The 26,879-nt window shown below is 33.3% G+C and overlaps 1 protein-coding gene across 23 annotated transcripts in view; it reads right to left on the reverse strand.

The window, feature by feature from the left end:
- Positions 1-11,720: 11,720 nt before the first annotated feature.
- The window catches only part of RBM26 (RNA binding motif protein 26), an 84,599-nt gene continuing 69,440 nt past the window's right edge, over positions 11,721-26,879 (reverse strand). For 7 of the 23 annotated variants that reach the window (XM_011280462.4, XM_011280460.4, XM_011280481.4 and 4 more), the window contains 4 exons: positions 19,817-19,930; positions 16,888-18,079; positions 16,179-16,237; positions 12,017-12,448 (listed from right to left, as the gene is read on the reverse strand). In XM_011280462.4, the coding sequence (XP_011278764.1) occupies positions 17,990-18,079; positions 19,817-19,930 (204 nt within the window). In that variant the 3' untranslated portion in view covers positions 12,017-12,448; positions 16,179-16,237; positions 16,888-17,989. Of the gene's footprint in view, positions 12,449-16,178; positions 16,238-16,713; positions 18,080-18,395; positions 18,702-19,816; positions 19,931-26,879 lie in introns of those variants that run through there. The other 16 variants (XM_045054792.1, XM_045054824.1, XM_045054788.1 and 13 more) reach the window with 10 other exon arrangements.

The raw sequence follows: 26,879 nt of genomic DNA on the forward strand, positions 1-26,879 counted from the left end.
CGTGCACCCTGAAATGTCTATCAGTTACAAATTCTCTTACATTCTTCCCTCCTTCCCATTGACTCTCTTCCTTCAGTCTGTAAAATATAGACCTTTCCTTTCCTTTACCCAGCAAAGTCTTCAAGCTACCATGCTAAATTTTGCCTTCCATTCTGAATTTCCTACATTCATTCTCTGCCAAACATCAGTCTGACTTCTCCTTCCATGAAACTGCCCATGGCCTTTTGAATTGGCAAATCCACGGGTCCTTGCTGTTCTGATCTTACGTCTTATTTTATCAAGCCCCCATTTGTGATGTCCTCGTCTTCATTGGCTTTTGTGACATCCTTTCAATTAGGTCTTCTTTTTTTTCCTAGCAACTCATTTTCATCTACTCCTCTGGCCCTTGCACATATTGGGGTTTACCATCCCTAGTTTTCCTGCTTTGCATGCTACATGTCCTAACTGGGAAATCTCATTCATATAGTGTCTCTGGTTCTTAGGCTTGTATCTCCGTCCCAGACTTCTCTCCTATACTTTGGATAGCAGACATCTGCCTACAGGATATTTCTGTCTTGATATCCCATGAGGCCCTGAAGCTCAACATGTCAGACATGAATTCAACTCCTTTTCTTGTTCTACAAACTTTCTCCCAATCCCACAGGCCCAACTCAGGGTATGACACAGCCAAACTTTGTTGCTCAGCCTAGAATCCAGGAGTCTCCCTGCCCCTATTATGCCCAGTGTCTCCCTTGCTTCCAGTACATCCTCCTCATCACTGTAAAAAATGAACTGCAAATATAATCACTTCACATTCCTCTGCCTTCATCTCTGTCTTCCACTCCATCCCCTTCTTTCTTCTAAACTTTCAAACCTTTCCATGCCTCCCCGACACCTTAGCATGATGAAATTCAATGTTCTTACCATGCTCTGAACCATGTTTCTTTCCAGACTCTTTCTATTCTAGCTTCCATTTCTTTTAAAACCCTTTACATTCCAATTGCTTCATGCTCCTGGCCACTTCTCTCAGTACTTTTCTTTTTTTTAATTTTTAAATGTTTATTTTTTGAGACGGAGAGAGAGCACAAGCGGGGGAGGGGCAGAGAGAGAGGGAGACACAAAATCTGAAGCAGGCTCTAGGCTCCAAGTTGTCAGCACAATGTATGAAAGTTTATTTTCATAAATTGATATTTATGGGAATTTTTCTCCCTACATATCAGGAAAGAGAGTAGATAGAGCAGAAAAGGATTATAAAAGAGATGGCAAGATATTTGTTGACTCACTGGCTTGAGAGGTTTAGGGCAATAAGTAAAAGGAGCTGTGTTCGAGAAAGAACAGATGCTACGCATTGTGTCCCAGGAACAAAGACTGATGGAGCTGGAGAGGGGTCAGTGGCTTCTTCAGACTGCAGTGCAGCACTGCCACCCTGAAGGTGTGGTGTGGGTAGGGGAGAGGCACTGTGAGGTCTGGGTGCACCCAGTAAAGCAGTGTTTTAACAGAGACCACTGTGATTGGCCATAGAGGCTGTGGTGAAGGGTCCAGTTGAATCTGGTGGGGAAGAATGTGAGGGGACTAGTTAAGGCAGATATTCAGGGAATGCTCAGGTGTAACTGGGAAAGAAGGTAAAGCAGAGGGGGCGCTATTCATGGTGGGGAGACCATGCAGCAAATGATATTCCCACCAGATGCAAAGAAAACTGAAGTCATCTAACGGAAACTCTGAGTTCTACTACCAAACTTTCCCAGAACACGAAATTTTCTTCCCCTCCTTGCTGCCAGTTAAAATGGAGGACTTGTGTCTACTACTATCTAAGGACACTCTTTCTAAATGTGCTTTGGATCTTTTCTTATCCTATGTTTTTAAACTACCATTATTGTTCATTCTATCTTATTAGAACTCCTTTCTGTAAAGATCTTAAAAGTGTTTTTTGTCTTGTTTTTGTTTGTTTGTTTGTTTGTTTGTTTTTTGAGAGACAGAGGAAGCATGAGCAGGGGAGGGGCAGAGAGGAGGGAGAGAGAGAGAGGATCCCAAGCAGGCTCCACACTGGCTCGAACTCACGACTCATGAGATCATGACCTGAGCCAAAACCAAGAGTCGAATGCTTAACCTACTGAGTCACCCAGGCGCCCCTCTGTAAAGATTTGAACATGATTGTCTGGCCTTCTATTATCCTACCTGCCTTGCAAACTACTAATCTCTCTCTCTTCCACCTTTAAAACTCTTCTAAAAAAACCTACCTGTACTCTGTTTCTATATCCTTATCTTCCTTTTACTCTTTAGCCTATTCATTTTGGCTCCCATATCTGTCATTAAAAAGCAAATAAGCAAGGGGCACCTGGGTGGCTCAGTCAGTTAAGTGTCTGACTTCGGCTCAGGTCATGGTCTCCCAGCTCGTGAATTCGAGCCCCATGTCGGGCTCTGTGCTGACAGCTCAGAGCCTGGAGCCTGCTTCGGATTCTGTGTCTCCTTCCCTCTCTCTGTCCCTCCCCCACTCACGCTCTCAAAAATAAACATTAAAAAATAATCAAAACAGAAACATTCCAGAGTCATTAATGACTTCCTTATCCTAAAAATCCAATGGACATTTTTCATATTTCATCTTACTTTGCCTTGTAACATTTGACACTTTTATCACTCCCTCCTCCCTAAAACAAATTTTTGTTGTTGTTTTGGCCCCTATTTGTAATTACCATCCTGGTTTTCTTCCCACCTCTTTGGCTGTCCTAATTCTTTGCAGAATCTGCCTATATCACAGAAGTTCTTCATTCTATATGTGATCTCTAGGAATCTCAATCTTATAGATTAAGATTTCTATGCTAAATAATTCTCAAATTGTGTATCTCTGCATTGCAGTCACACTGGGCTTCTTTCTGTTCTTCAAATATACCATACTTGGTCCCTGTATAGTATTTTTGTACAAAATTGTTCATTCTTTAAGAATATGCTCCCCCTCTATTAAGCTCCTACTCAGCTTTCAGATCTCAACTAAAAGATCACTTTTTGTGGGAAGACTTTCCTGACATCAAAGGTCAGGTTCATTCACTTTATACTCCATAAAACTCTGCTTCTTTCCTTCAGAGAATTGAATTTATAATTTTGCTTTTGTTCTATGTTTCTTTTCTCTTTTGAATGATTTCAACGTGCTCCCTGCCCCCCCCCCCCACAACCCCTGAATTATGGTAAAGGGCAGGAAAAGCAAGGTAAGTATCAGTTGTTTTCATCTTCACCCACCTTTGCATAGGCGAGCTCTGCCCTTCCTCAGTATGAAGTCTCTTTTAGGCAGCAGTGCTGACTGGAAGAATAAAAGGTCAACATGTATGTAGAACTACTTCATTTACTGCCACTGGTTGTAGTGTAACCAGTGGGAGAAGTAAATCTGCAGTACTTCCAGAAATTCTCAAGCATGCAAACTCAATTGACTCTTCTTACAAATATACCTCAAATACTTGCTCTCCGGACCTTATTCTTTATGAGGAACACACATCTTTCCATGACATTTCCCCAGATTGTGCCCTAAAATGGAAGTAGATGTTACTCTGCCTTTATGTTTTTCTCAAATTAAGCTTTTTGAGATAATTTAAATCCACATGCAGTTGCAAGAAATAAAGATCTCATGTATCCTTTACCAAATTTCCTCTCATGGTAATATCTTGCAAAACTATAGTATAAGATCACAACCAGCTTACTGACATTGGTAGTCAAGAGACAGAACATTTCCATTACCTTAAGGATCCCTCAGGTTGTCACACCCACCACCTCCATAATCCCCTGGCAACTACTATGTTCCCATCTTTATAATTATGTCATTTCAAGAATGTTATATAAATGGAACCACACACTATGTAACCTTTGGGGATTGGCTTCTTTTCATTCAGCATAGTCTTTGGAAATTCATCCAGGTGTGGCATGTATTAATATTTCTTTTTTTGCTGAGTAGTACTTCATGGAATGAATGTATCAGATTAATCACTCACTCATTGGAAGTCATATGGGTTGTTTCCTGGTTTTTATTACGAACAGTTATGTACAGGTATTTGTGTGAAAAAAAAAAGTTAAATGCCCAGGCGTACAATTATTGGTGGATATGATAGCTGCAGTGTTTAGCTATTTAAGAAAACACTGTTTTCCAGACTGGCTATACAATTTAACGTTCCCACAAGCAATCTACGAGTGATCCAGTTTCTCTGCATCCTTGCCAGCATTTGGTTTTGTCACTATTTTTTCTTTGGCCATTCTGATAATAGGTAAGGATATCTCATTGTGGTTTTAATTTCCACTTCCCTAATGGCAGATGTCGAATATCTTTTCAGTGCTTGTCACCTGAACATTACCTTCAGTAAAATGTTTGCCTTTTGCCCATGTTCTAGTTGGATTGTTTGCTTTTTATTGTTGAACTTTAAGAATTATATATTCTGGGGCACCTGTGTGGTGCAGTCGGTTGAGCATCTGACTCTTGGTTTCAGCTCAGGCCATGATCGTGAGTTCAAGCCCTGCATCAGGCTATGTGCTGACAATGTGGAGCATGCTTGGGATTCTCTCTCCCTCTCTTTGCTCCTCCCTTGCTCGCTCTCTCAAAGTAAACATGTATTAAAAAATAATTATATATTCTGTATCCAGTGCTGACACATACTAGATGTGGATTGTAAATAATTTCTCCCACTTTTGTAGCCTATGTTACTATCTATCCTCTTAACAGATTCTTTCACAGAGCAAGTTTTTAAATTTTGATTAAGTCCAATTTATCATGCTGTTATGGATCATACTTTTGGTATCAAGTCTAAACTTTTGCCTAGTCCTAGATCCCAAAGAATTTCTCCTTTATCCTATTTCCTTCAAGTTCTGTAGTTTTACATTTAAGTCATTGATCCATTTAGAGTTAATTGTTGAATCCATTGAGTCTTAGGTCTGGGAACAGGGCATTTTGTTTTTTGCCAATGGTGATTGTTCCAGGATCATTTGAAAAGGTTTATTTTCTCCAATTGTTTTTACCTTGCCAAAAATCAGTTGGGCATATTCGCGTGCATCTTTATGAGATCTGTGTTCTGTCTCCTTGATCCATGTGTTTATCCTTCCCATCAAGATCCATCCATCACAAACAGTCTCAATTACTGTAGCTGTAAGTCTTGGAATTGGACTCCTTCCACATTGTCTTTTTCAAAATTATTGTATTCTAGTGCTTTTCCATATAAATTTTAGGAGAATCTTGTTACACACACACACACTTCTTGGGATTTTGATAAGCATTAAACCTGCATATGAATTTGGAGAATTGACACTTATTATGTTGGATTTCCCAATCCATGAAGCATCTCTCCGTTTACTGAGGTCTTCTTTATGGGCATTGTGTAGTTTTCAGCACACAAGCCCTGTCCACGGTTTGTTAGATTTACATTTAGGTATATCTTTTTTTTTTTTTTCCATGTATGGGTGTACCTACCATTGTGTATCTAATTTCACTCTCCCAAGTGCTCAATGTTAGTATATAAAAATACAATTTTTATGTTTATTTGTAGGAAGCCATAGCTAGAACTGAACATAGGAAGGCCTGAAGTGTTCACATTTTGGAAAATTCCCAGGCAAGAGCGGTCACAGGTAGGGCACAGAATACAGCCGTGGAAATCTTAGGAAATTGAAGTTGGTTGGACATTACATCTGAATGGTTTGGCCTATGACTTCATGTGGGAATATAAATTGTGCTGAGGTGCTCTTGTGGCAGATTAAAAGGGTGTCTTTTTTGGTGGTGGTGGGATAACTTGGAACTCACTCAGGTTGCTATCATCACACCTATATTGAGTGCTTCCCATAAGGAATGGAAGAGGAACCCTGAATTAATGTATTCTTGGATGCGTGTTAATGTAATTTTTATACATTTGATACTCAAAAAGTTTATCAGTTGTGGGGGGGACAAAAATAAAATGTATTACTTGCTTATAGGATGCTTTCCTTCCATTAGAACTTTAGCAAATTCAAGATTAAATCTGGTCTTCCCATCTTCAGCACCTTAGAAGGCTCTGTTCTTTTGTGAGTACCGCCAATTTGAGGAGTCTCTATTTTTCAATGGAAATCTTGATAAAACAAAATTTAAAAACCCACTCGAGGTTAATCAAAGAACGGTTGGTTATGATTCTATTTCATTTTTAATATATGTAGTTTTCATCCATTTAGTATTTACAAATATGACATATGTGAGGGCTGTCATGGCTAACAATCAGATCAGTACTCAAAGAATATTTTTGTTAAAAGTTACCTGTTTGGGTGCTTAAATTCTTACCTCATTCAGACATGACAATTGCTAAGTGCCAGAGATCTTCTTTTCTATCATTTCTTTAATTTCTGTTAACTCTGAATATTAACTTGATAAAAAAAATGTGAAATTGACCTATCACCTACTAGACTTGTAACACAAAAATACTACTACATTAAACTTAGTACCAATATGACTGCTAACCATTTCTACTCCAAAATCTCAGACCTCTACAATTTCTATTTCTTCCTAACACCAATTTCTAAAAAAAATAAAGGGGGGGGGATGGTCATGTCCCTAAAATATTTTATTTAAATAAGACCCTTGGTTGGGGCGCCTGGGTAGCTCAGTCGGCTAAGCGTCTGACTTCAGCCAGGTCACGATCTCGCGGTCCGTGAGTTCGAGCCCCGCGTGGGGCTCTGGGCTGATGGCTCAGAGCCTGGAGCCTGTTTCCGATTCTGTGTCTCCCTCTCTCTCTGCCCCTCCCCCGTTCATGTTCTGTCTCTCTCTGTCTCAAAAATAAATAAATGTTAAAAAAAAATTAAAAAAAAAAATAAGACCTTTGGAATAAGTAACATTTCAACATTAAAAATGTTCCAAAATGTGGAAGACTTTAAAGGCTTACTTTGCAATTTGCACTCTATCCTCCTTGAAGTCAGAAGTCTTTTCATTAATTCCACATCCTAAATTCAAAATCTTCAAAATACATTGCATACTGTATTTTAAATAATCAGAATCATGATTCTCTTTAGCACTGAATACAAAGTGCATTCTTGTACACTTCATAACACATTTTAGGTTTTAAAAAAAAGTGGATCAAATACTGGCGAGAGAACTCTGCCACATTCCAAACCCTCAAATACTAGAATTTAATGTCATAGGATACAGCATATTAAATATTAGATAAAACATCATTACATAAATAGCTCAGGAAAATGTTCATGGTTTGCAAGGACTTTTATTTTTCTCAAGACTCTGGATTATCTTTTCAAAAAGGTTTTTTGTTTTTTTGTTTTTTGTTTTTTTGGCTTAGTACATAGAAATAAAATACATATGGAACCCATCCTCCCACTTCTTTATAATTTTCTTTCAGCCTATTTCATGCTTTATGTTTCAGAAACAAATGTTCATGAGTTTCATGGGGAAAATTGTTTTTTTCTGGAGAAAAGGAATTTAGAGAGATAAAAAATATGGGGAGTTTATTGTTGCTATAAATTACATGGTCTTCGTGTATTCTAGTGGATGTGGTATTGAGAAATGGAAATTCCAGTCCTGATTCTGCCATTCTTAAAATCTTATTTAGTAAAGATTATCATTCTACCTTTCAAAAGACTAGTTACAAGACTGCAAAAGTTCTTAAAAATTTATAAAATGCCGTAACAAAATTATAAAAATCTGTATTTCCAAGGAAAAAAAATTTGCTATGGTATACAAAATCTTGGCAATGACATATTGTAGAAAATACTAATAATAGTGTCATCGAATGCATCCGAGCTGAACTACTGTATCAGGCATAATTTGGTTCCTGCTAAAACATGAATATAAATTCAACAAATTTTAACACGTGCAAAGAACTGAATTTACAGAGTTCTCCAAAGCTAGAATACTAAAGAATCTAGGCGTTTACACATTATGTCCTTTGTAAAAGATCAACTGACAAAGTCTCACGAGTTTTAAAAACAAGTATACTTTGGCCCAAAAGTTTTGAGAATTCATCTTGAAGGAATAATCAAAGATGTTCAAGGATACAGTATCATTTATGTTAAAATAAAAAATGAAAAGGCCTTACATGCCTAAAATGAGGATTGACTCAATACATTGGGCTTTATCTACAATCTGGAAGGGCTTTAAAAATGGTATAAACCTAGTATCATAAATGAAAAAAGACTACAAAACAGTATACATTATATAACCCCATTTTTAAATGCTCTGTGATCACTTATAAATAACAGGCTTTCAATCATCCTTTTTAATTTCTAGCTTTCCTACATAACAGGTATGACATGTGATTTAAAAAAAATTTTAAAGACCAAATTCATATTTCATGCAGAAATATTTTTTCAGGTTAAGTGAAGGCTGACAACACACTCAATCTGCAAATATTCCACAGGGGCTGTATATGTAAAGTATATATTACATAAAGTATGTTTTAAGAACAATTTTACTAAGTACATCATTATTTATTAACCAAAGTCCTCTACTATTTCAAGCCAGAGTCCTCTACTATTGCATAACCAGATTTCTTTAACTAGATTTTTATCGAGACTTATACACTTTGAGATTGATAATGTATTTTCTTGTAGAAGCAGTGTCACAAGTGGAAGACAGATGATTACCAAGCTTATTTAACCCACGTTATAGGTGATAGAAGGTATTATCTGCAATGAACACAAAAGAATATGGCAATATTTATCACTCAATGCAATTAAATATGAAATGAGCATGCTGAATGCTGGAAAAGCAGGTCAAATCAGACCAGGAGAATAAATGTTGAGATGAAAACTGAACATTATGGAGGGACGTTCCAAAAAGTTTCAATGGCTTTAGAGGCTGACAGTATAAGCACTTTACATCTAGTTTCACTTCAGAATATATGGCAGTCTTTCTTTGACATCACAATAGTACTCTACCGTTATTACTCATGATAATGATAAGGAGAAGCACCGTGGCCTTCAAACAGAATAGAGATCAATTCTAGCAGAAAAGAGGCAGGAATTGGAAAAAGGGTATGGAGGGTTTGTAGATGTGTGAGAAAAGGAGTCATCAGGCCAACAACACACAGGTACCAAAGGTGACTTAGAACAATTTAAAGTGGGAATGGAGGGTAGAGAGGGGAAGAGGCAACCTGGAGCCATTTGTATAGATACATAAACATTTTCAGAATTCTCAATTGTACAATGCCTGAGGGCTGCAAATTTTTCTTTCTACTAGGTCATATAACTGATGCAAGATGCAGGACAATTTTAAAAAGTTAACAACTGTTTTTAGTAAGACTATTTTATTTAAAAATTTTCAAAATATAAAAATAATAAACATTATGGATATTTAACAAACAAAACAACATAATTCAACTATAAATAATAAAAATGTTGACAACCCCACATAAACATGTAACACTATAAACATTCTAAGCATACAAGAGTAGTTTTCTAGTTCAAGTTTTACCTTTTTCAGTTCAAGTTTTATTATCATTTTGAAAAATAAACAAAAAAAAGCTGCTACAGCTTAACCAATTACTTTCGCTCCACTCAAAGAGCAGGGAATTTTTTCCCCATGCCAACACACATTCGTGAAATGGGATACTTATGGGCACAGGTATTAAAAACTGGAACAACCCAGTCTCCAGACAAGAAAAGACTCCTTTGGTGTTTTTAGGTTCAACAATCCACAGAACTTGAGTACAACTAAACCACTTATTAAAGGAAATCTTGTGCCAGATAACATGTTCTGAAGTAATAACACACCCAAAACAGGTTCAGGATTCTGAGAATCAAAAGTAAGTATCTATGAATGCTTTGCTGATACTTAAAAATTGTATCTTTAGAACATTCACTAAGGTGCTGGAATGAGTCTTATAGATGTAGAAAACAATCTACACAACCAACGCAAAACTTGTACAATGTAAATAATACATCTCTTTTCAACTCATCAAATGTTCTATAAATATTTAAGAATTACCCTGCCTCCTGTTCAGCAAAGATAGATGGGAATTTGAAGCAGAGCAGGATTACACCATATTTAGGATTAGAAAAATTTTCCATGTGAAATATGGGAAAACTGAGCCATGCTGAATGTATTGTTGTTTTTATTCTAGCCAGATTAAATTCCTCTTATCAAAAGAGCTAATGACAAACTGAAGAGACTATTTTCTTTTTTGGAAGCTGGGCACAAATAAGCATACTGTCATTCTGTATCGTATCTTTAAATTATGGGGTGTTTCTAATGGACTGGGCTCTTTTCCTGACTCACCACAGACCACTTTTATAATTATGCTGCTAGATTAGAGTAAGTCACAAGTGATCATACATTAAAGCCTAGCGAAGTCTAGATAACAGGTTCAAAAATGATATTGAAAGGTTTTGTAGCACCAATAACTTTTTCCTAAGACACTTGAGGGGCTGCATCAAAGTATTATTTATCTTGTAAACAAGATCAAAAAATATTCAGTTGATCTGTATTTTGAGCATAAATATTTATAAACTCTATTTAAAAAAAACAAATATAGCATGACTAGAGCCGCTAATAGTGTAAAATCTAAGAATATTGAAAAATATAAAGATATATAAAAGGCTTCCATAATGCAATCATGCAGAGGTAAACTGCTTCAATCAATACACAAAAGTGATTCTGTACAGTTATCTACACATAGCTCCATGAGAATCCTATTTAGGAAAATGAAATAATGAAAATCCTCATCTTTAATTAATCAACATATAAGAATTTAAATATGTAATGACCTATTGGCTCTCACAGAAATTTTCAAAAAGCACAATGATCTTAATGAGAATCAAATCATCTCCATTTCTGATTCCCAATGGCATATTCAATTTTGTTTTGCTTTATTTTGTTTTTAATTTAAAAGCAAGGGAAAGAAAAAAGAAAGATGACAAAGTAAAGTTGAGGGGGCTGGTATGTGGTCCACATCTAAAAACCAACTGAAACTGTCAACAAGTATGGTCTCTTCAGACTATGTTCTTTGGGCTTCTAACCTAGCAAGTAAATCACTATCACAGGGGAAGAGAATTTTCTTTCCTTAAAAAGAAAAAATACTGAACTAATCTGGGAAAATATCTCTGAACTCCTTGTGGCTATATGCTAGTTTGCAAATGTGAACTAAAACAAAAGTCTAATTTTAAAAATGCCCTGCAGGCTACCAAGTCATAATTATATTAGAAGACTTTCTGAAACATGTACTTTTCCCTTAAATCAAGCCTAATATTCAGGAAGCTGTTGTCAACTAATGTGGATCAAAATAGATAATTTACATTATGATTGATGTGTTCATTCTTTTTATTTTTCACGAAGACAAATGCATTGAATACTCAAAAAGAAGTGTTTGCAGAATAGTCAACTTGGCACAAAAAATATGAAAATATGAGCACGGCTGAATGAAACTAAAAAAAAAAAACAAGGGCAAATAGAATCAAGTGTAATTTCCACTTTTCTAATAAAGAGCTGCTGCTAAGAACAACTTCCAAACTTCTCAAATGCCTCATGAGAATCTATGAAGAAATACTCAGAAATTAATTTTCTGAAAACTTCTTTATATGGTGCCCATTACAAAAAATGGTATTTTGGGTGAATATTTAGGATAAGATTTAATCATACTCTTTATAAATAATTTTAAGCCACACTGCTTATAAATAAATATGGACATACACCTTTTAAGACAGGAAAACTATAATCTTTAACAATGTTAGACACACAACACAATTTCCCCTTGCTTTTAAGATTGTCTTTGATGTCTTGATTGCAAGTGAGGAAAATATGGACAAACTGTGTAAACCAGACATTTAATAGAAATTTCTCAATATTTATAATCCACAGATCATCCTGTATTACTTGAAAAGAAAGAAAATTATTCTCCTTGTTGGTTTTGAAGAGCTAAGAAATTTTTTAAAAATATTATTTGGGTAAGTGGCCTTGGCAACAACCTCAGTAAGTGTATTTAGAAGAAATAGGCAAGTTATTATAGTGTATAAAAAAGTATTTTAGCATCTGTTCAAAGTCATTTAAGTGACTACCTTAACCCCAGAAATGTATCCTAAAACCCAGAAAAATTAAAACCAAACCCATGCTTAACTTTTTAATCATTTTCTTCATTCTAAATTGTTCATGCTAATGAACACAATATCATGGCTTTATAGATTTCTTAGACACAATTTTCAACGTGGCTGAGACTGAACTTATCTCATATTAGGAAACCAAAAGGTCTTTTTCCTTCTTAGTGTTTAAAAAATAAGTGGATATAAAGTAAGGGGAGAAGACGTTTAAGAATAAGGTCAGACAAAGCACACACTCAGACATACTTCTGGACTCGGATGTACCAATTAGAGAACTGTGAAGAGACAAAATGCCAATTATAGTACATGTAAACATCTATTCAAATTGATAAAGAGCAAACATAAAATGATAGGATGATATTTTAACAGTCGTCTCCAGACAGGAACAGGTCTTGCTGTTGTAGTCACAAAGCTAAATTCAGGCAATGATGATCTCTCTCTGCTGGAAAAAGAGAAGACTATTAAAAAAACTTTGAAAATAGTAAGTAAATCTAAAAACTGAATCACACCATAAATTGATCGCCAACTTTTCTAAACATTAAAAAAAAAATCTATTTCAGAAAGGAATCAAAATCAAAGTTGAAACAAATTCCACAAAGAATCAGCTTTGGGTTAATGATTTTAACAAAACCTCTCTGCATCATGCTTCCTTAAAACATTAAGCCACAAAGATCTCAGCACTACAGCATGTCTGTGGTCTACAATTTCTGCTTAGGAAATGCAGTAACTGACAAAATAGTAAACTGTTATAGAAGTATGGGTAGGCAAAGTAGTTTTAAGAAATTATGAACAAATTCCAAGACACTGTATGTAAAAATTAAAGCAAGAACAATCTTCTTAAATTTCCCAAAGATTTCAAAGTAATTGTGAGTTGGATCTACTTTCCTTAAGCTCCACATGATAATGACTTCATTCTTTAATTAATATAGGACATAAAATTCTATACTAAACACAATGATTAACAACCAAAAATAAAAAGAACACATCAGAATGAGACAGTGCTTGGTATACAAAAGAAGACTAACTTTGGATGATGGGAAGATAAGTGGATGGATGAAATAAAGTTAATAGGGAGGAGTAATTAGAAAGAAACAAGTAATCTTAAATTGATACAAAAAAACGCAAAAAATGCTTTCAGTTACACTAAGTAATGAGTACATATTACTGATAAACTGCAAGAAAGTTATTTACCAAATTAAGAATTTTTCTACTAACCAAGTATGACGTTTTCAATTAGAAATTACTGAGAATGGCAGTCATTTCACCAAGATTTATTTCTTTCTTAGAACTTTTAGGTAGCTAATCTGGAAGATAATCTGTCATCTGATAGGTGTATAATGATCAGAGAGAGAGAAAAAAAAAAAAAAAACTACTCTTGTCTAAAAGCCTGTATACATACCTTAGAATAACTAGCCAGTTCAGGAAGTTAACAAGAACAAGGTAGTTCCTGAGATCTGGGAAAAGGAAATTTTCCTCTCTGCCTTACACACATCATTCCCTGATGGTTTAATCCTAGATTGAATTTTCATTTTTATTTATGGGCTTTAGAAGAGTAAGAGAAGCCCTGAGAGAAAAGACCAAAAAGTGAACTAATTTAATTAGCCAGAATTTCATGCAGCCTTTGTTTTAAAAGGCTAAAAGGGAAGGGAAGGGAAGGAAAAAAGCTTACAAATATTTATACAAATTCTAGAAGGACTAAAACTAATTTTCTACAACTGGTTCACATCATGTGTAAGGGGAAGGAAAAAAAAGAATTGATAGATTGATGAAGTTTGTATAACACTCTAAAATAACCATTCATATTTCCACATATCAAACAAGCAACTGTTTTTGCTTTCTTAAGTAACCCTTAGAGTCAATGATTAGTGTTCCAAATAAGATTGGAAATACAGTTCCCATAAACAGTTCTAGTCACAGGAAATTTCCTACATTTAAGCTCAGCCATACTTTCTACAGGTCATCAGCTAAAACACTAAAGTCTCATCTTTATAGTAAACTACTGGTTGATACACTTGATCATATTACAGTAAAACAAGAGCTATGGAATACTCTCCCATTCCTGCAACATGATTTCATTAAATGGTTGGGCATCAGTTAAATACTAAAATTAATTTTTTAAATCTTACAATTATCCAGTAACATTTAAACAACACTGCTTAAGTAGACATAAAATATTGAGTGAAATATGTAAAATGACAACTCAACCATCCCTTGAAGTAATCCTAATCAATCTTTTAACCAATAATATATAATTTCTCTCAATGTTTTCCTGTAAGCAGTGACTACTACATTGTTCTCAATCCTTTTTGACTTCAAATTCAGCCCAGATCTATACTAAAACAAAGAACTTGTTGGGAGAACTGTAGAATTTAAAATGTGTTTCAAGTTTTAGGTAGCATACTGTAATAGCAAAAGTGTTTTAGCCTTTGAGTTTAGAAGCAAAAGGAAAAGTTATAGGTAGGAAAAGTCTAGTGAATTTGGAAGTTTATCTATACTTTAAACGTTAAATGAATTTTGCACCAACCAACGGTGAGCATTTGGGAAGACTTATATATAAAACTGCACCAAGACATGTTATACAGATTATCATAACCAAATCTAAGTTGCTTCCATTGATGACAGAAATAATGGCAACAGATAGGGAGAACTGGTACAGATATATTAAACTGTTTTAGATCAAATATACCTAATATACTAATATACCACCAAGGAAACTGTAGATGTGCAAGGGACCTTACAGATCATCTAGTCCAAGACTTTTCATTTTACAGACAAGGAAACACTCCTGGTTGACACTTGCTTAAGGCCAGAGAGTTAATTGAGGAGCTGGGACCATAAGCTAAATCTCTTATCTGGTACTCTATGCGAGGTCATCTTTGGATATAAAGAAAATTAGTGAGATGGACTAGATTGGTGGCTCTTGGTATTTCTATTCTTATACACTGACAGAAACCAAAAGCTGTTTTACTCCTGAAACTGACAACATTTAATACTCCAAATTATTAATGTCTTACTTAATTGCTGCGGAAATTCCACTAAGACTACATGTGCATTCCTCCAACAGTATTTGTAACCCCACTGTTGCAATACTTAACTGTATCACTTGTTTAGCAAAATAGTCTCAATAACGGAGAAGACCTTCAGGAGAGACTTGAAAAATTGATAAGAATTAACAAGGGTGGTAATTGTCACTCCATTATTGGAGATTTAAATATGCATTCATTCGTTAATTCATCCAACAAACATCTGAGTGCCCACTATGAGCCAGGCTTTGTGATAATCACTAGAGATAAAAAGATGAATAAGACATGGTCCCCTTCCTAGAGGAGCTTGTAATTTAGTGGGGAAGACAGACATATAAACCAGATAAATTATATTACAACATAAGTACTGTAACAGAGATATGAACAAAGTGCTGTATTAGAAGGGAGTGTAAAGGTATGAACTAACTAATGACCAGGAAGTCTACTAATTTTGTGCAAGAACTACCACATTTACTGCAAACACAATCTCATGCTCAATCAATAATTAGGAAGGAGTAACAATGTAGAAGTAAAAAATAAATAAATAAATAAATAAATAAATAAATAAATAAATAAATAAATAATTGGCACTGACATCAGAATGCCAGCATTTAAATCTAGTCCTTTCACTCACTAGCTGTGACTTTGGGCAAGTCACTCCAACTCTATTAGCCTAAGTTTCCTTATCTGTAAAATGGGAATCAGCAACTACTTCAAAGGGATATCTTAAGTTTTAAATCACAAACATGATAGTACATACAGAGTACTAGTATTTATAAACATTAATTTTAAAAATCCAATCATTAAATACTAAGTAATATTTATAGCTAAGATCTTATTAATGAGAATAATTGTGACCCTAATGAATGTGTGTAATGTTTAATCCCCATACTTTGGGACCAAACTGAAACGCTTGTTTTCTGATTCATTCAAAGCAATATGGCTTAAGAAAACATTTTAATTTTGGGTTACTAGAGAATTTAAGACTAGGGAAACTGATAAGCTATTTATGGATTTAAGTAAGTAGGAAGTAATTATTCTACAATAATTTTTAAAATATCAGGCTAAAATGTATTAATCAAATTATAAAGCCAAAAATCAGCATGGAGATTTAACTGGCCTTTGAAAGATTTTCTTTCTTTATAATACCTGTTTGGTGTAAAGAGAAGAAACGTGAGCCTCTGCCAATTTGGCACCTTTCACGACTACTAAAAAGAAAAGAAAACAAACTTACCTAATGAATCAGAATAGCACATAGTCAACATACAAGAGACTACATAAAAATATATCACAGATCTAAGTAAAGAAGTTTTTGAGTAAAGTCACTATTTTGACAAAAGAAATTGATTTTGAAATTTTAAATATTAACACGTGTACCAACTGCAAGCCCAAACATTCCTATGAAATAGCATTATCATCAGGAACACATATACAACTTTAACCCTAAGTGTGGGAGGGAAGAAAAAAAAAAAAAGAGGAAAAGCATCCATTATTTACCCCACTGACAGAAGATTATGGTGTTTGGAATTACAGTTGTGACTGTGAGGATCCCAGTATGGGAAGAAAGTGATTTTTTTTTTTTTAATGTGACATTTAATATAATCACTATAATCTCAGGAGGGGCAGGAACACTTGCAACTGAAATGATGAATTTTAAAAGATAAATAGGTAATCTCCCACCCCCTCAATCTACAAAGAATGCATTTATTTCCTGAAACTGCTGTTTTATCAACTTTCAATGATCACGTTCATTTGCCAGAGAAATCCACTTAAAAATCACAATATTGTGTCAAATGTCAAAGATTTTTATACAAAGTATAGGAAATGCACACTTAAAATATCAGACTGGAACACTTACCAAACAGTGTTTTCCTAAAGTAGTATCTATAGTACATTTCTTTATTCATACATCTTCAAATGGTCAAGTTTTCTTTCATACATCCAAAATGTAATGTGATGTTTTCTTATTCACCAAATGTTAGCTCTACTTGAAGTCTGGTTCCAAACTAATCAGCCTGCTTTTAAATTTTAAGACAGCTGTTGAAAATTTATAGGATCAAACCAAACTGAAGTGGTATAAATTTTTAACATTGGATTGTACATTATTTGTAAAGGTACCAGTAATCATTATTAATAAGTTAGTGATTATAGCTCCTTTTGTGATAATTGGGGGGAAGGGTAGATCACCATCTGGAATGGTCTATTTATTTTAATTTTTTTTCTTTTCTTTCTTTCTTTTTTTTTTTTTTTTCTTTTTTAAAATCAAGGAACATTGTCTTGGTCTTTGTGGGGTTTTTTTTTTTTTTTTGTCATTTTCTTTTCTTCTCTTTTCTGTTCTTTTCAAGAGACCATTCCGCTTTATTTTTAACATCTGAATGTATAAGGACTCATATGCAAAGCAGTCATACACCGTTATCATTAAAACCCATATGGTAAAATACATACACAAGTCCAACAAAAGGCTAATACATAGTAAAGCCTAAGCATACTACTATGTAATATTATGAATACATAACTTGGAGACTTTAGTTAGAGTACTATGTTATCTATTCATTTTTGAAAACATTCATTAAGATTTTAAATGCAAATTCATTCCTTATTTGGAGTAAAACAAAATCCTCTAAGTTATAACAAGTATTGGTCATAAGTTTTTAGACCTATTCATTAAATTACAAAGAACCCAAAGAATTCTGTAATGTTCAGTAGAAGTATGTAATAAAAACATTGCATATGTTTCTAGTGTGATGTCTTTAGCAATTGTTTACTGAAATAAAATGCAAACATCAATCTTTCAAAATACAGGATCAGAAGGTAGTTTTCTTCTCTTTTGTCTATTTGTGAAATCCATCTTCATCACATTTTACCAAAAAATTGTTTTTACAAATATGTAAAAGTACATTAGATAATACTAATGAAACACAGGTAGAGTTCTAGCATATGCAGATCAATGATCAGTCAAATCATCTTCTCCAAGAACGAGATTCATTGTCCTCTTCTTCTTCATCATCATCTTGAAGTAATGAGTCATCCACCAAAGACTCTTCCTGAAACTTTAGGTTAAAATGCATTTAGGAATTTACCCAAAAAAAAAAAGAAAAGAAAAAAGGTGACACTTTTAAATACTGATTTCTCTCAACAGAGTCGAATACAAAAGGTATTTCTATAGCTACAATATTCAAGAAACAAAGAAAAGCAACCTTTATCCACTCAATGGTTTCTCTACAATATCTATTCTACTGCTTCTATCAAACAGGCACTAAAAAAATATCTAAGTAAGCTTTTTGTACATGCCATTTCTCCTGCCTCACTCAATCAAATTATGCCATCTTCTACACCTACAAAACATTGCTCAATACCTTTTGTTGGAAAAAAAAAAAAAAAGAAAAAAGAAAAAAAAAAAGAAATAAAGAAAACATCAATAAATCTTCTCTGACTTACCCTAACCCTGGACACTAAATCAACCAATTAACTTGTAGAAAAGTCTATCAAGATTTATATTTCTTTTCTGCTATATGTAACAAACATTTCTTTTATAGAATTCCTTGCTTTTCCCCATTCCCTTCATAAAAGCTTCTCAGACTGCTTTTCAAACTTTTCAAAATACCTAATACCAGGAGCTCTCCTGCTTTTCTCCCCATTCAATTCAAACTCATGGAAGGACAAAGGTATAATCTAAAATATAAAATGACAAATCATGTATATGAGTTTCAAAATACACATTTTATTCTTGCATTTGACTACGGATATGTATAACAGCCTCGAATGCTCTTCAAACAAAATGAAGTGCCATTACAAGAATCTAACAAAGGTAAAACATGGAATCAGTTCCCCACCTTACCTTTATTTATTAACTTCCTCAACTTTTTCCTACAGCTTATTTCATGATTAAAATAGAGTTGCTTATTTTTAAGTGTATGGTTTCAAAGCGCTCTCCCATTTCATTGTTCCTTGTGCTTACACCTCTAAGCCACCATACTGATTGCAGTACCCAAGAAAAAGGGACTCTTCCATACCTATTCCTCTTCCACACCTAAAATGCCTCTCTCAACTATATTCCCAGTCCCAGCTCTTGGTTATGGAAAGCTTTCTTATCCTTCAGGGTTCAGCTCCACTGTCACCACCTTCTTCAAGATTCTTCTGGACAGAAATAATCACTCCTTCCCGTGGGTTCCCACAGCGTATTGTTCAAATCTTTATTGAGCATATCACTCTGCCTTTCATTAGAATTAATTTTTTATGTGTCTGTCACCACCCCCCTTTCCAGATTATAAGCTCCTTGAGGATAGGGACCGTGTCTTATTCATTTTTGTGCCTATCACAGTATCTACCATTTAGCAGGCATTCACTCTAATGAACTAAAACAATATGAATTAAAATAAAGGAAACCTGAAATGTTAATAAAGCAAATGAGTAGGATATATACTCTAAACTTAAAATATTACAAGATTTCCTGTGGATAAAAATCTAATGAATAATTATTGTTTTCTAAGAGTAAATGAAAACTGAGTATGTGTGTGTATATGTATATATATATGTATATATGTGTGTATATATATATATATACACATATATATATATGATTTTCTTTTTCTTTTCTTTTTTTGGATTAGCAATCCACAGTTCTCATTAATCCAGAAAATTTAAAGTTGTCTGCATTTATCTGACATCCCCTGCCTGGAATATGGCTCAGGAATAAAAGTTTTATGTTAAAATCACAGCCATAAAATCACATTTCATAAAAAATGTGAACATTTGAGGGCAAAGACAAATTAAAAAAAAAAACATACTTCCTCTTCATCAGGTTCAACTTCTTCTGTTTCAACAGCTGAAATATTAGTTATTGGTTTATTCCATGCCAGTTTTAGATCCTGCCCTTTGAAACGAGCTCCATGAACTGCAGCCTAAAACAATTAAGAACATTAGAATGTAGAACATTAATAATTTCTGAAGAAAACAATGAAATGTTACAGTACTTAATATTTAAATCAGTAAAACAAAAGTGAAGACAGCTATCCGTTTACTTTGTGGTTATTTCTCCATTTACTATTTATTATTATAGTTATAATTTACTTTTTATGGTTATTTACTTCTAAAATCAGTCTTGTGATTGGAAATACCTTTAAACAGAAAACAAGAACACTTTTTCATACTTCAACGGAACTACTTTACTACTGGCCAGTATCTGACTAGAGAACTATGTCTACATGTTTATAATACAATGATAACTGCTACTCAAGCAACAATCTCAAACCATTTCAAGATCTTGGCTGTAGGTTCTGAACTGAAGTCTCAATGAGAATACAAGGCTAAATGTATCTTAATGCATTTTAATTCTTGTTAATTTACAAATGACATATGTAGTAACTACAAACTGGAAACCTTTAACAAATATAATAATTTTGCATGCGTAAAGTATCATATTATTTTAAAATTACATCAGTAGTTTAAAGTATCACATTATTTTTAAATTTACGATGTATGACATATCACTGTTACAAAACATAAGTATCTCCATGAGAAAAGAAACCCTGAATGTTTCTATTGAAACTAAAGTACTTCCTACAAAGCTTTCAGAACTGCATAGGATATAAGTTAAACTTAGTATTTGTTACATTAAGTGGCTGGTGAAGAAATCGTCCATTCAAATTAAAGTAACATGAACTAATAATATAAATCAATGTTAGCAACATACTGAAATAACTCATAGTCACAAAAGATTTATAGTACAACCTCAAAGTATAGCATAATGTGAAATCTAGAAACAATTACATGTTCAATGACAACTGATCATAAGTTGTATGACATTAAAGTCTCTAGGTATAAATTTTAAATCTGCACATAAAAATCTATGATAAATTTAAAAGATTCTGTGCCTATTAAAATGCAGCTCAGGAGGAGTTTTTAGTCCATGGCTTCATCACAGTGTCACATAACTGAAAGAATTTTTAAGTACTTATATATGATATTCCACTTAACAACTTGCAAGTTTTTAAACCTGTAACTATTACATAAAAATATACTACAGTAATATATGTACATATATATACATATATTACCGTAAGGAATTCGAATAGACTCATGCAAAATGTCTACTCAGAAAGTCCATCTTTTCATCTAGTTAAAAAAGGCCAAAAATTTCACTGACATTTTCTATAGGTTCTTGACAAACATTTCTGATAACCTAGTATTATAAATCTCTATATTTAGCACATACATCTTCAAATTTATAAGGTGAGTCTACAACTCTCTAAAGTTTTAATTTTAACATTTTACAGGATGATTTTCAAAGTTAGATGTACTCAACATCTTATCAATGTTCTCCAATAGAAACTTTGAATGGAGTCCTTGCTTTGTGAAGAGGCAAATTTATTTTAGATAATCTGCGACATAAAATCTTTAAAGTTAAAAAAAAAGTTCTGCAACCCACCCATTTTATTATTTAAAAAATTCAAAAATTTCAGGTCACATAATGTAAAAAATTGTAATTCATGATTAATCCTTCCCAAAGAGATAACCACCATTCCATGAAGAATTTGGAAAAAAGCTCTGCAATACACTAAAAAAAGTCCTGTACACATACTAAAAGGGTTTGTGTATATACATATGTATGATATGCACATGGGAACATACTTTACATCATATTTAAACTAATTTCTTGAATGGAATTTTGTCATATTTGGCAAAATACTCTTTTCTCAAATGGATCTGGATTTTTGTTTATAATGCATGTTTTTACTGCTGTTGTATTTGTCATAAAGAAGCTTAAATTTTCATGTTCTGTAATTTATCTATGTTGTGCCAGTCCTTTAAAAAGCCTTTTCCACACTAGGATTATTTTCAGAGATCCCCTAGCTTTTTACTAGTCACATGTATTAAAAAAAGAAAAAAAAATTTTATTCATCTTGATTTTGATACCAAAAATAAAGACATAATAATGTACTATTTTTTTCCTAACAGTCCATTGTCCTAACACTCTTTACAGATTATTCAGTGAATTTAAATTCCCTGACTTAAATAAAGCATTTCCTTGTAATCCTCTATAATTTTTATATATACTTATTATGTCTTTTCTAGATCAATTTTGTCCTAGTCTCTATCCATACCATTACTATATTCTTTATTTCATAATGAATTTGGTATGCTTTTCAGAATATTTTTGGTTATTCTGACATTATTTTGTCCTATGGCCTGTGGAATCTTTTCGCCGAGTCCAGTATCATACTGTGTTACTGATGCTTAATAATATAGTATCAGCTAGATCAGTGCTTTTCATTTCTGTGGCATCTGCTTCAAGAGTTCTGCCACCATTTTATTAAAATGTACATTAAAAAATGAACTTCATAACTACTTATAAAATGTTAATAAAAAAACATGTTTAAATATATTCCAGGGGATGCTTATCTGAGCAAGGTGGCAGTGGTCATAAAGGTGGAAGTGGGGCTCAACATAAAAATATACAAAATAAGAAAGGAAAGTGGGAGCAAGTAACTTCAGAGAAAGATATGAGGAAGAGTCAGAGGAAGAAATTAAATTTGCTCATCTCAATGTAAACAGTTGATAATCCAAATGAAAAATTACCAAAGTACCAAAGTAAAGCCAGAAGAGGAAAATATATATATAAACAAATCTTTTCTAAAGAAAAAGGTTTTAAAAAGATACATGGTCTAGGGGGCGCTGGGTGGCTCAGTCAGTTAAGCATCCGACTTCAGCTCAGGTGGTGATCTCGCAGTCTGTGAGTTGGAGCCCTGTGCTAACAGCTCAGAGTTTGGAGCCTGCTTCAGATTCTGTGTCTCCCTCTCTCTGCCCCTCCCCCACTCACGCAGTCTTCCTCCGTCTCTTAAAAATGAATAAACGTTAAAAAAAAAAAAAAAAAGATTACATGGTCTAAAATTAGTAAACCCTGATAATTTCACAGATAAATTCTATTAAACTTTTGAGAAAATATATCTCCAATGCTACTTAAAATTAACTCAAAGCAAAAGATGGAAACTTTTCAAGTAGTTTCTATGAAGTCAGGTAAAACGGATAAATGATAAAAAATAATATCCGCTCCCCCAACCTACAAACCAATTTTACTTTTGAAAACTGAATTAAAAGTAAAAATAAATACAAGAATAAAACCTTGTCATTTGCAAAATCATGGATGAATCTGGAGACTATTATGCTAAGTCAAGTCAGAAAAAGACAAATACCACATGACTTCACTTACATACAGAATCTAAAAAAACAAAAACAAACCTCTTAAATTCAGAGAACAAACTGGTGGTTGCCAGAGTCCAGGAAAAGGGTAGGGGAATGGCGAAACACACATAGGAGATTAAAAGGTAAACTTCTGGTTAAAAATAAAAAGTCACAAAAATGAACAGTATAATACAGGAAATATTAAAACTGTAATAATGTACATGGTGATAGATGGTGACTACACTTGTGGTGAGTACTGAATAATGTAGAGAATTATCAAATCACTATGCTGTACAGCTGGAACTAATATAACACTGTATGTCAGCTATATCTCAATAATTTTTTTTAAAAAGTGAAACAAAACCAAAACCAAAACCAAAAAACAAAAAACCAAAGAACAGACTTCAGATTTCAGGGATTTATCAAAGAAACACAATACTGTGGGAATTTATACCAGAAGCAAATAGTTCAATTTTAGGAAACAATATAAATAGATGAAAGAAAACAAAAACCCTCAAATTTCTAACAAATACACAAAAGTTATGATATAAAATCTGTTTTTGATAAAAACCCAAAAATCTCTACAGCATTCAAAAATGGGAATCATTTGCATGCTACCTTCACCTAAAATGTCAGCATCATATATATTACTAAAAGTATTAAAAATGTTTTCATTCATTTACCATTTTCATTCATTTCATGAACAAGACAACGAATGACACTTCATGAGTGAGTAAATGAGTAAATACACAACTACTACTACTGTTATTTAACATTTTTCTTTTTTTATTTTTTAAGGTTTTTTTTTTTAATGTTTATTTATTTTTGAGAGAGAGAGAGAGAGAGAGAGAGAGAGAGAGAGAGAGCGAGCGCGCAGGAGAGGGACAGAGAGAGAGAAGACACAAAATCCGAAGCAGGCTCCAGGCTCTGAGCTGTCAGCACAGAGCCCAACGCAGGGCTCAAACTCACGAACTGTGAGATTATGACCTGAACTGAAGTCAGACACTTAACCAACTGAGCCACCCAGGTGGCCCTATTGAATAACATTTTTCTGAAGGTACTAACAATTAAACAACACAAAGTAAGAAGTTATAAACATGAAAGACGAAGGTAAAACTACCATTACTTAGTGTTATGATTGAATGAATACTTGACAAACCCAAAAGAACAAAATATAAAACTATCAAAAGATAATTTGGTAAAACGACAGTTACATATTTAATAAAAACAAATAGTTTTTCTACATACAAACAATCAAAAGAAAATACAATGGAAAAAATACCTCGTTTAAAGTAACTTTAAATGACTGGGAAGAACTACTAATATATTTACCTATACAAAGAAATTACACATATTGTTTATATATATTTTATATTATATAATCTGCAACACATGTATATTACCTATATCTTATATATAAATAAAATACATACAAATATATATATATCTAATCTATATAAAGAAAATCTTTAAATGCTCTCAGAGGATAAAAAAGGATTGAAATACAATGATATGCTAGAGGAGTATTTAGTATCATAAAGATGTTAATTCTACTATAAAGTATTCTTCTTTTTAGAACCATGTAAGTAATTTCTAAAGTTTATATGAAAAATAAACACATAAACATCTACTACGAAGATTCTGAAAATGAATAATAATAGCTGGGCATAATAAGAGGGAATTCAAACAACAGCCTTGAAAAGCTATTAAAATATATTATAAAGTTTAGCTTAATTAAAGGTGAGGAAGAAGCACATGGAAAGAAAACTGATCAATGGAAGAGAACTAAGTAAGAGTACCCTTACATCCTACAGGTGAAATTATGGGAAAACTAGCTTTACTCAATGAAATCAAGTAGACACCTAGTTTATCCCTTACATCAAATAAAATTCTTATGAATTTTCATAAAAATTTTTAGAACTCATGAGCTAATTTTCTAGTATATAAAGAATTCCCATAATTCATTAAAAAAAAAATCTGTAGAATAGATAACTCAGCAAGATAATAGGCAAATGACACAAAGAGTTGACAGAAACAGAAATAAAGAGTATTTAAACACGAAAATGTTCGACTTTAATCATAAAAGTGTATTAAAAATGAGTTGCTATTTTTACCAAAATAAAATTGTCTGATATCTCACAATGGCTTATGTACCCATGTATTTTACATAAGCAAACCACCATGCAGAGTACACACATATGGCAAGTGTATGGCGAAAAGGCACTCTCATACATCTTTGGTGGGCAAGCAAATGGGGTACAACCTATATGGGTGGTGGGTGGTGGGCAATTTCAGAACTTTTAAATGCATGTATCCTTTCATCCAGCAATAACGTTATCAAGAATATATCTTATAGTCATATTCACATACATACATAGAGAAATATTCACCAAGAATATTCACTGCTACACTGTAAAAGAATAAAAACAACTTAAAGTCCATTAACATGGTTGATTATGTTTGGTATATCCATTTGGGGACAATCTTTCACTTTTCAGTCATATTTGAATGCCTCATGTACCTTATTTTGTACTTTCACTTTGAAATATTGTGCATCTACTGATTATAGAAAATACAGAGACATTCATTCACTCATCTAGGACAATGGTTCAGTAAGAACAATGGTATATTTGGAAAGAAACACTGAAAAAGGTTGACAATTTTTTTTTCCCCCTTGGGAAGACTTATCACTTACCTTGAGTTTACATCCTCTTATATTTTTGGTGTTAAAATTTTATTTATTTTATAAAATGATGACGATGGTGCATGAAATTTGGTTTGTACTTTTAACGCATTTTCCTTGATAAAATTAAAAACTGATACCTCTATGTCAACACATTAATTTTTAAATTCCTAAACGTTAATGATCCCGGATATCCAGAAGTTTGAAAACCAATGCCTTAGCCTATATATCCTGCTTGTAGAAGATCAGCTTCAACTTAATTTTCTATTCTCTTCTACAATAGGAAGGTTACAAAATTTTAAGAATTTTTTGGTTTAAGCAAATGATTATGATTTAACAACTTGCATAACTTAATTTCAAATGTGTATCATGGCAATGGTAGTTCTTCGTTTCAGCCTATTGAATAATTCCAACTAAAATGGTATTTACTCTGAAAAGGTAATTCTTTATTATATCTAACTTATTTTGTCACATATTCAAACTCCATATAATTCAGCGTTAAAGTCTTGTTTATGCATTAATCCCTAGTCTTTTGAATTGATTGCTATTCATTTGGAAAACATGAATTGTATTTTACACACACACACACACACACACACACACACACACACACACACACACGTGAGGTAGAAAAAGCAACACCCAAGAAAAAAGGTATATGTCAATAAATCTTCTAAGAGCAAAACTTCCAATACTTATTTCAGGGGTAAGAGGTTTTTATTCCTCAGTCACATAAGCAAGGAGAAGTTTTAACAATGACAGCTACCATTGTTTTATGACTACTGCCTAGAAAATAGAACTAGAACATAAAGAGACATACTCAAGCTACCTAACATTACACTGAAAATTGTCACTAAAGCATCAATTAAAGGAAGCTTATTCTTAACTTATACTCAATAATACTTTTTGAAAAAACCTGATCAAAGATTTACTTTGGTTAAGTACCTGACTCCTTCCTTTCTCTCTCAAAAAAAAAAAAAAAAATT

This window comes from Felis catus, chromosome A1 (genome assembly GCF_018350175.1).
Source record: "Felis catus isolate Fca126 chromosome A1, F.catus_Fca126_mat1.0, whole genome shotgun sequence".
NCBI lineage: Eukaryota > Metazoa > Chordata > Mammalia > Carnivora > Felidae > Felis > Felis catus.